Source organism: Plasmopara halstedii (genome assembly GCF_900000015.1).
Source record: "Plasmopara halstedii genome assembly, contig: Scaffold_2956, whole genome shotgun sequence".
NCBI lineage: Eukaryota > Oomycota > Peronosporomycetes > Peronosporales > Peronosporaceae > Plasmopara > Plasmopara halstedii.
Genome location: NW_020189861.1, coordinates 806,710 through 817,182, shown reverse-complemented (window position 1 = coordinate 817,182; position 10,473 = coordinate 806,710). Strand labels below are relative to the sequence as shown.

Genomic DNA, 10,473 nt, shown 5'->3' with positions numbered 1-10,473 from the left:
GTTCTAAGTATAGAACGAAAGGTCGGTGACCTAAATTACGCTTCCTCTAAGCGCAACGATAGGGCAGCCCCGCTGCACATATCATTTAAGCTTATGATGGCCCCCAATACCAGAGTTACTCGTTGATGATGAGCCCAACATTATCTCGGCATTCGCGGCTGGGTGTTTCAGCACTTCCCGCCGTTTAATAGGGCACATTGTATGTAAGTCTTGCAGAGGATAGAAAGAGTACAATGATCACCTTCTCACCGGTGTGCGGCAAAGCCGCATACCTTTGGGTTAAGGAAACTTTGTTCAGGACCCGACCATTATCATCTTAACATCCAGCATCCTCATCGTTAGTTGTTTTCGGAAATATCAAATCGCAAGGACCGTATATTTCTGGAGACTTGATGACCATGTATCTTACGCACGAGAGGTTACTTGTGGTGTGAGGATGCTCAGAGGAGCAGAAACGGCAAAATGCTAGGTTGAATTTAGATTCCAAGCGATGAGTTTCCTCGTTGAACGTTCGTTTTTCTGCAAAAAACAAAAGATGAAGAAGCTTCCTTCAGTCCGTAGTCAAGTGGTATTCAATATATTTTTAGGTAGCTTTACTCTGAATTTATGATAGTGTTAGTTGCTACGTACTTTGGAGGTCAATTGCTCTAGGATGGCCATTGACTGGGCATCTGTTAACGCGGACTCAACGAGCCGAAGCTGTTTACTTGCAAAGTGCCTGTAATCCCGATATACCTGGAGAAAGATTCTTATCGCGGCCTTGTCATAAAACTCGTCCAATTGACATATCTATGATTTCAAAAAGACTACTTCTACCTACCACCGGCACTAGTGCATCGCTGGACATTTCTTTCCATTACCACACCCGCCTTTGACCAAATGCTTACCCTGGTCTGGACGATTTCAAATGCTGTGTGCTTTTTACGAGACGCTGGTTTATAAATCTTACGATATTTTCTAATCGAAAAACCTTGCACTCAACGTAAAGATGTAATTCATTGGTTGTTGGGGACACTAATAAAAAATCAACGAAGACAAGATTTTTTCTTCAAATTCAGCCAACATTAAAAATAACAGAAAATGAAGCAACTCCTCGCCTTACATGAACTGAGTGGTACGAGCTGTCAGACTCCATACGATGATCCCTCGCGGGAAATCGTCTAGGCCAAGTAGGCGCAAAACAGCCAACTGGGAGAGTATTGGTTTTTTACACGCTCGTGGTCAGTGGGGATTACCCATAAAAGAAGAGACTCATGATCAAGTATGATATTCAATACCCTAAAATTCTGTTTTGCCAAAAAATCACGAGCTTTTACGTGACTCTGTTTTATGATCGTTGTCTGTTCTTGTGGATTATGTACCGAATTTTCGTCGGAACATTTACTTAATTTGTTGCGCTTGATCGTATTTCCGCTGCGTAACTTCTGCACATATCTCAAAAGAAGTAATACTGACAGTCTTGCATGTTCTTCCATCTCGTTACTTTGCACATTCTGATCATTGGTTTTAAGTTTTATGTTGTCGGCAGTAGTCTGCAAGTTTCGCCGTTTCATGTCGACGATATGCATCCTATCCCGACTTGCTTACATTTATAATCGCCAGCCGACGACCCACTGTATTGTTTGCCTCCGAAAGTCGACTTTTGGGGGCAATCAGAAGCTACTATTTTCGTGGTTACAATAAATCGGTTCCTTTAGCGATTATTTCACCAAATTGTTAAACAGGGATCTTGACTTGGATCTTCCAACGAAAGTCTGAGCTAAGGCCTCTGCTGCCTATAACTGCCACTTCTCAGAAGAGTCTCCTCGATGTCTCTATCACCACGTAAGCCTGGCAGCTTCTGTTAGCGATGAGACAACCGCTTTCAAAATTGTTTGCTGTGAAGTGCCACTAAAGCACCATACTCACTATCTTCATTGTGATCCTTGTTTGACTTCTCCCACTCTATCAGGTGTATGAAAATAATTAACGATTGTAAGACGACCACTAACTCGGCAATTGTCATTCACTTCTACTTGTCTTGTACAATAGTGGAGCGCCGTCTATGTCTGACTCTCACTAATTTTAAGCGAGTCAATCTGGGTGATGTCGTGCGACTCTCGTTTGCCAAGGGCTTGTGCTTAGACACGAAGGCTTTACATCACGCTTGACCCATCACAATCGGTGAAAAAATAAACGCCAATTCACCTGCAGCAATTAAATCGAGATGGTTGTAACAAAAACAGCAGAGGTCTTGCGCATGAACTTCGTTGCGCTGGAAGTAAATAACTCAATCACAGCTATTGTCACCCCAATTTGTGTTTTGTCGATGACCAGTTTGAGTCGCTGCCATTTTGCTTTCGTGCAGACTCACATTGGTATCAAGAAGTTTTGGTAACAATCATTGCATGTAGGTGTACCCTATGGGCTTTAATCGGAGCGTTTCTGAAAAAGTTTCTGTCGACTAAAATACGAGCTTTCGAAGTGTGAAAAATCTGCCTTGAGTCAAATCTAGACCACCAACGTATCATACAAAATGCTAGGTTCGTGCTCAGTTTGCTGTACACGCCGTGGAATGCTAAAGCCTGGCAAATTGTGCCAGTCTGGCAATCACGACATATATGCATTGACAACCGAGGTAAGCTTTTGTCATTCTCCCGCTACACTCAAGCAGTGGTTTGGTTGCACTCTATGATCGTAATTTTTCAAATCAGACCGACTGATTTCTTTGCAGCTCTAGCTCGTACATAGTGTGCGTCTTGTTCGATAAAATATTTTTGGAATCTTAAAGTTCATCCCAAACCATTTTGATGTAACACCTGCAGACTTGACTTGAAGTTGGCTACTGAGTTCTTCCTCCATCGATGTGCGTATATTTGACGTTGTTTGCCTGCTCAAAAGTTTTACTTCGTCAACGTAATCCCAATTTAGTGCTGCCACGTCAAGTGAAGAACGTTTCTCGGTTGCGCGGGACCAAAATCGTCTTCCTAATATCTTATTTTGAATCTTCATCTGCAACTCAAAAGCAGGAAATAATAGCATCGGGTGGCGCACCGCAAATGTTTGAAAGAGGCTCGCAGAGAGACAATTTTTGGCCGTATTACCAATTAATGTATCAAGCTTTCCGACGACTTTTTTAGCATTTGCGTTGGTTTCCCAAACATCCCCCCAAACCTCTCGAACACACTTCACCACCTCATCATGCGTGATTTCGCCGCTGCTATCAACGTCGTAAAGATCAAACGCAAATCGAACTAGACTGACGTTGCTAAACGAGCAGTAATTCCATACGGCCAGCACAAACTCGACAAAATCTACTTCGCCACTCCCATTTCGATCCATTACAGAAAATGCCTTTTCGGAAAATCGACTCCGCTCCAAATCTAATTACATATCGTAACAAAGCATTTTGATGATTCCTTGCGATGTCATAACAAATAAAGCTATACAAACCAATGTAGTCGAAGAACTCCATCATATTAATTTCACCTGATTTGTCTATTCCTCGCTATATATTAGTCTAAAATCATGTACGCTTGTGCAAAGACTCCTCACCTTTATCCATGGCAGAAAATATTAGGTGGAGAGAAAATAGATGTTTACGTTCCATGCCTAACTCTTTGAACATTTGCAATGACTCAGTGCTGAGGTGAAGTGCATTGTCAAAAGCCTTTTCTTGCGAATGCTTGGTCGCTAGGTCATACGGTGCAAGTAGATTTCCCATTTCATGGAATAAATGCTTGATAGTAGCGCTCGATAATAATAATAATCGTCTTTGGACTAGCCTGGTCATTGGCAAGCGTGTGTAGATAACTATATTAAGCGTGGAGATTAATTTGTGCTACTATACGTATGATCATTACTCTCAGGAGGTACTATAATGACTAAGAATAGATGAAATTAATATCAGATGTAGCAGGTATCGTCATGGGTTCGTGAGCTCAAACCCGTAAGTTCTGGGTCAACCTGCAAAAATGATTGGCGAGGAGCTCGAAAAGTATACTAACTCACCTCATTTTTCATTTTGCTTGGGTGTTGCATCTTGTGTTCTGAGGATGAAAAGTTATTTAAGTCATCGAAGCATCTTTTGATGTTAATGTGATGCTAACTAAACTCTAATTTTTTCCTGAAGAACGCAAAGAGTACTGCGCATCTGTTTACCGTCGACAACGGGTTCCACTGATGATAATTGTACCACCACACTGATTTATACGATGAGAACGCATCCATAGAAATCAAATTATACTGAGGGACTCAATCAATACAGGTGACAATGTATGCATAGCTTAGTCGGGATAGTAATTGAACTTCTTGTTTCTGTGTGTTATCGTTACACAAATAGAGTATCGCAACTTATTGCTTTATGACAGCAAGCATTGTGTCTGCATGTTGGCTGTGGCCCTGGCATTTGAAAATTGTCTTGCGAACTCGCGTATTCTGCTGTTATCTAAATTGCGCATAGTGAAGATGTATTTGTGCTGATCATGTCGTAAGGAATTGTGTCTCTTTTGCTTATGCTCACAAAACACAGTGCGGGTCTGCATTTCGAGCATTTCAATTGATCGCGCACGTATACTATACTCGCTTGGAGCGATCGTGTGTGGTGCTGTGTTTAAGAAAAGTAAAGATGATTAAGAAATTAGGTGTGCTGCTTTTATCTCTTTGTATTAAAACCTGGTTGAGATATCTGTGGTAAAATACATTTTATTTCGCTAAGATTCATAGACATTGTCAGCATACTGATAGTTTGAAATACATTTAGCTCGAAATATCGGAATAGATATTATCGAAGTCATTTAAATTTTAAGTGTCGCTTGTTTCTATAAATCTCGCCTCGAATAAAGCATAGAGATTTACCGGTTTATGCTGCCGTTTTGTTATTTCAGTATTCCCCGTATAGATAATATCATTCAAATACATTTTATTTCCGTTAGCCCAAATATAAGCGCCCAGAAAGATCCCTATACTGTTATTCAAGTTGCGACCCATATAATCACAACATTTTCCTTTTTTAAAGTTAAGATCTCTATCCTCCCTTCTGAAGTGATAATGCGTGAGCTTCTTCTCGTCTTGGCGCTACTAGCGTGCACTACTAGCGCTACTAGCGCCTCTTACACGGACTACAATCTCACCGTGAACTCCGTAGACAAAGACTTCTGCGACTCGACTAAGCAGTTGAGTGGCTATTTTAAGATCATGGGCTCTAAGTCTAAGAACTACTTTTACTGGTTTTTCGAGTCGCGAGGCAGCCCATCGACTGATCCGCTGATCATTTGGCTCACTGGCGGACCAGGTTGTAGCTCAACCTTAGCCTTACTGCTGGAAAATGGCCCATGCTCTGTCAACGACGATCTGTCGCTGAGAAGGAATCCGTATTCATGGAATGAACGCGCCAACGTCATGTGGATCGACCAACCTGTTGGTGTTGGATTTAGCTATGGAGATAAGAGCGAGTACGATACATCGGAAAAGGAAGTGGGCGACGACATGTACCATTTCTTACAAGAGTTTCTCCAGGCCAAACCAGAGTACCAAAAGCTACCATTTTACGTCTTTGGCGAGAGTTACGCTGGCCATTACGTCCCTGCAATTGCGCACAGAATTTTTCAAGGTAATCAGCAGAAGGAAGGACCGTTGGAAATCAACTTGAAGGGATTTGGCATTGGTAATGGGCTCACAGACCCTGAAGTGCAATACAAGTACTACCCGGACATGGCGTACAATAACACGTACGGAGTCAAGGCCGTGTCATACCCCGTTTATGTAGCTATGAAGGCAGCTGTGCCTCCCTGTGTTGGCATGATCGATGCCTGTCAGACGACCAAAGCGGCGTGTTTAGCGGCGCAAACATTTTGCAATGCTGCGCTGGTTGCGCCTTATACGATGTCAGGGCTAAATGTTTACGACATTAGGTCCAAGTGTCAACATTGGCCAATGTGCTACGACTTCAGCCACATTGAAAAGTTTCTGAGGCTTGAAAGTACTTTACGGAAGCTGCACGTGAGTCCTAAAAGTGCAAAGTGGCAGAGCTGCAACATGGAAGTCCACGCCGGTTTTTCTTTTGATTGGATGAAGAATTTTCAACAACTGGTGCCGCCTATGCTCGAAGCAGGAATTAGGGGCCTTGTATATGCTGGAGACGCCGATTTTATAGTCAACTGGATGGGATGTAAGGCTTGGACGCTACAACTGCCATGGAGTCAGCATGATGAATTCTTGGCCGCCGAGGACAAGGATTGGATTGTGGATGGCCAAAAGGCTGGTCGTATCCGCCAAGTTGGTCCCTTTGCTTTTCAACAAGTGTATGAGGCGGGCCACATGGTGCCTCTGGACCAGCCAAAGCATGCGCTGGCGCTGCTGAAGGCTTTCACGCAGGTATCCGAGGAGCATGAGGAGAAAGACCAGAACGAATTGCAGAAGCAGTTGATGGACAGGGAGGTCAAGGTGAAGGATGAAAGTGTCATGAGCGTCATGTAAGGAGTGATACTTTTTAGTTGATGTGTAATTAAACTTTGCAGCAGGGAAACCATTTTTTTTTAACATCCTAGTGATCTTTTCATTACTTCAACTAGCTTCCATTCGATATCAAAGCGGCTTACGCACGATCAACGTGTAGCCTCCAACATTACCACCCTGAAACACACGAGCTACACTAGTATAGAAATGTTCAAGGTCACGAGCTGCGGTCTCACCATCGCGAGCGATGTGTGAGTCCAAAGATGCACGGTACTGAAGGGCACGATTCGTCAAATAAGGCAGCCACTTTGTCGTCACGTCCTGAAAACTAATGTCTTCAAAGCCACAGTCCTTCAGGACTTCATGAAGATCTGTCTGACGTAACAAGTTGGCACAATAGACATCTTGCTTGAGCGTTAATTTGTCCTCTTTCGTCAACTCCACCCCACGGACGAAAAAGTCGTCGATGTATAAGAAACCACCTGGTTTGAGAATGTCAAAACACTTTTTGAAGAGCTGACGCCAATTCCCAATATGCAAGAAGCACAACAGGCTCACCACGGCGTCGTATTCCTCTTTTTGTAGTGAAAGCTCCAGAAAATCCCCATTCAGATGTGTGACGTGGCTGTCAAGCCCGCAACGCCGAGTAAGTTCTCGACCGGCCTCGCTTAGATCCGGTTGCAACTCCAAGGCATCAACCTTGCAACCACTGCGGTGTGCCAACAACCGAGCGGTACCTCCATAACCCGTACCAATGTCTAGCACTTTTTTGTCTTCTGGAGTATTAGCCAGCAATCTTACAATGTTGCGTATTGGCTCATCCCCGAAGAAATGCAGTGAATCGAGCGTGCCTAACTGTTCAGGATCAACTGGCACGTCCTTGCTCGTATATCCTAATTCTTGTAGACGACGCTCGATGCGGTCCAAATGACGGTAAAGGTGCATCGTTTTGATTTCTTCATGCTTTGGCATGGTGAAGATATTCGTGCACCTCTTGGCCAAATGGGTAGTGAACTAAGCAGAGAACATGTACCTGTACGCCGATAGGTTTGCTTCACAATATAGTCAACGTTTGTAGTTGAGACAATGTGTCATACGAGTTTCTCTATTACCGTTACAGTATATGATCGAACACAAAATAAAATTTTCACCTGCAACGAATTCGGTGGAAGTTCTGGCTACCAATACGCAGCCATGTGGCAACTTTGCAATAGTCGTGGAAAGGCAAAGAAGGAAAGTCGTCCGTCCGTTTTTGCGAGGTTTGCCACATCTTCAATGATATGGGATAAACCGCCATGCAGTTCTTGCTTGGAAGTGTTATATGGAATGGTTGCCATTGTAGAATATTCATAATATTTTGATAAAGATAAATTAAGAGACCACTTACCACATCATCACGTTTTCAGGTGTTGATTTGAAAGTTGTCTTGCACTTGTTTTTTATATTTATTATGATCAACCAATCTGTAAGTTAAGATCATCGAAGAGCTGTTTTCCGTGATAGACTAAGATTCATCCTGCTAATTAATTATACCAATTGTGCTGCTATATTTACAGCTTTGATCTCGTCGGTTGGTTTCATTGTCTTCTAAAGTAGCGAAATTTTCTTGTCATCGTGTTCGTGTCGCGTTTACATCTTGTAGCTGGCAGGCTCCACCATGGGCGCTGGAGCCTCTATGACAAAGGATTCGGGCAACTATATACGGCTTCAGACACCGTCACGAATTGTCACGGCTTTTCTTAATCTTGCCAATAAACCACACCAAGCACCATTAGTAGCTGCCAAGACGCAATGGAAAATCGCCCATCAATTTGCTAGAGATACCTCGACAAATGAGCAAGAATTACTACAGCTGCTGCACGACCCTGTGGGACAGAAACACATCGGCGCTTTTGCAAAGAAAATCATGACATCCGAGACGTTTTTCTGTTGGGTCGAGATAAAAGAATTTAGAGAAGCACCATCCTCCGGATATCGTAAATCGATGGCCAAGCTCATCTACCGCAAATATATTAAAAATGGATCGACTATGGCGCTAGGAAGTATCACTTCTGATCTTATCACTCATTACGACGTAAGTTTACTGTGTGTGAAAGTTTTACCTTAATTAGTAACTTGAGTATACATTGGTTTTTGCAGAAGCAAATCGCGGAGTTAGATACAAATCATGGCGCGAGTGCGACGTTAGATTTTTTTGATCCCTTAATGGCTAATATCGTTGCCGATATGTGTCAAAACACGTTTATACGTTTTAAGGCTTCACCAGAGTATGAAGCTTTCAAAAAAGACTTGAAGGATACATACAACAAAGTCACAATTGAAGACTTTGAATACTTGGAAGTTCTTGGTAGTGGTGGCTTTGGTCGTGTTGTGCATGCGCGTAAGAAGTCTACCGGCAAACATTATGGTAAGAATTGTTTTTTAATATGTAAACTATCAAGATTTTAGACACTTTATATATTGATCTTTCAGCGATGAAAATTCAGCTGAAGACTGGTCTACTGGACGAACATCACGATCAATTGAGCCAGATTACTTCAGAAAAGGATATCTTACAAATTTGCCATAACCCGTTTGTCTTAGATATGCACTACAGCTTCCAGACTTCAGCACACGCAATCATTGTAACAGAGCTTGTGCGTGGTGGCGACTTAAGCGACGCTTTAAAAGCATGTCGAGAAGGCTATATCCATGAAGACCGCGTTCGACTGTATGCAGCCGAGATCGGGTTAGCTCTTAACCATATGCACGAGCTGGGGCTTTTGTATCGAGACTTGAAACCTGGCAACGTACTTCTTGGGGAAGATGGACACGTAATTTTAGCCGACATGGGACTTGCCACTGGTTTTGATCCACTGAAATTGCAGAAGGAAGAATCAGGAGAGTTTTGGTACACGGCAATCCAGCCGAAACTAACGCGCAGGAGAACAACAGTCGGTACACGTGGCTATATGGCTCCAGAAATTGTATCTGGAAAATTAATGAAACGTAATGAGCGGCAAGGGTACACTTACGCGATTGATTTTTGGTCTCTCGGTGTTACGATGTTTGAGTTGTTGTGCGGTTTTCGGCCGTTCACCTCACCGTCGACCGGCAATTATTTTCAAGACTTGGCCAACGATGAAACTTATGGGCTTTCTCCACGGTCACAACTTAAAATTGAACTTGAAAGGATGGCACAATGTGTGACGTTCCCGTCGCATGTTAGTCCAAATGCCCAAGACTTTCTGAAACGCTTATTGGAGGTTTTGCCAGAAAATCGACTCGGCTGCAATGATGAAAAGGGGTTTGTTGAATTTATAGAGCATCCATTTTTTGAAACAATTGACTGGGAAAAGCTCATGATGAAACACATTGATCCCACATTCAAACCTGCTGTGCAACTGCTAAGTGACAAGAGAATTTTTAACTCGTACGAGCAAATGATGTCGTACTTTGACACACGAGACAAGGACTTCTCTCGATGTACGCCATTTGTTTTTGTTGGTGATCTTACTTTCCTTCTGATTTTTTAACCATTGCGCAGACGACTGGTATGCGGATCCAGATCCAGAAATGCAGAAATATTTTGATAATTGGGAGTTTATTTCGCTTAACACGTTACGAGCTGAGCTGGGAATTGCCAAGGAGCTTGACGAGATGAATATTCCGTACAAAGTGCTTCAGCTTACTGGTGAAGACAGCAAGGGTAAGTTTACTGCAAACAAATAGAGTGTTTTTTGGCGTTTTTGTGACTTGAAGAGAATAAAAGCTAAAGGCAAATATAGTCTGATTCTGCCAGGAAACTCGGTTTCATTATCTCATACTTGTCAAAACCATCGGAACTGGTGGTGGTTAAGCGCTAGCGCCATCAAGAATCACTAGTTACGATCATTACAATAAGAAACGACCACTAATCATTTAAGCACCAGCAGGCGAATGTATCGAGTAGTTACGACCATCCTGAACATTGTGATGAGAAAGAATTAAAAGCTCGTATCGGGTGATGGGATGTGTGTAGCGTTGCTACGGGCTCTAGGGAGCAAGGAGTTTGGAAAT

At 42.8% G+C, this 10,473-nt stretch overlaps 5 protein-coding genes across 5 annotated transcripts; 3 read left to right on the top strand and 2 right to left on the bottom strand.

The window, feature by feature from the left end:
- Window positions 1–1,808: 1,808 nt before the first annotated feature.
- PHALS_06277 (uncharacterized protein) lies at window positions 1,809–2,150 on the top strand (the record flags this gene model as incomplete). Its single annotated transcript, XM_024719537.1, has 3 exons — window positions 1,809–1,824; window positions 1,886–1,951; window positions 2,032–2,150. 3 exons carry the CDS (start codon window positions 1,809–1,811, stop codon window positions 2,148–2,150), a joined length of 201 nt encoding a protein of 66 aa, XP_024584826.1.
- A 565-nt stretch (window positions 2,151–2,715) lies between these two features.
- PHALS_06276 (hypothetical protein F443_09602) lies at window positions 2,716–3,703 on the bottom strand (the record flags this gene model as incomplete). Its single annotated transcript, XM_024719536.1, has 3 exons — window positions 2,716–3,362; window positions 3,433–3,477; window positions 3,535–3,703. The coding sequence occupies 3 exons, from the start codon at window positions 3,701–3,703 to the stop codon at window positions 2,716–2,718; spliced, it is 861 nt and encodes a 286-aa protein (XP_024584825.1).
- A 1,325-nt stretch (window positions 3,704–5,028) lies between these two features.
- Window positions 5,029–6,456, top strand: PHALS_06275 (serine protease family; the record flags this gene model as incomplete). The annotated part of the gene is made up of 1 exon (XM_024719535.1): window positions 5,029–6,456. One exon carries the CDS (start codon window positions 5,029–5,031, stop codon window positions 6,454–6,456), a length of 1,428 nt encoding a protein of 475 aa, XP_024584824.1.
- Window positions 6,457–6,564: 108 nt separating this feature from the next.
- On the bottom strand, window positions 6,565–7,830 carry PHALS_06274 (uncharacterized protein; the record flags this gene model as incomplete). The annotated part of the gene is made up of 5 exons (XM_024719533.1): window positions 6,565–6,939; window positions 6,994–7,398; window positions 7,469–7,487; window positions 7,587–7,742; window positions 7,823–7,830. 5 exons carry the CDS (start codon window positions 7,828–7,830, stop codon window positions 6,565–6,567), a joined length of 963 nt encoding a protein of 320 aa, XP_024584823.1.
- A 55-nt stretch (window positions 7,831–7,885) lies between these two features.
- PHALS_06273 (agc protein kinase) lies at window positions 7,886–10,146 on the top strand (the record flags this gene model as incomplete). Its single annotated transcript, XM_024719532.1, has 6 exons — window positions 7,886–7,904; window positions 7,992–8,005; window positions 8,078–8,509; window positions 8,575–8,842; window positions 8,908–9,900; window positions 9,962–10,146. 6 exons carry the CDS (start codon window positions 7,886–7,888, stop codon window positions 10,144–10,146), a joined length of 1,911 nt encoding a protein of 636 aa, XP_024584822.1.
- Window positions 10,147–10,473: the final 327 nt, after the last annotated feature.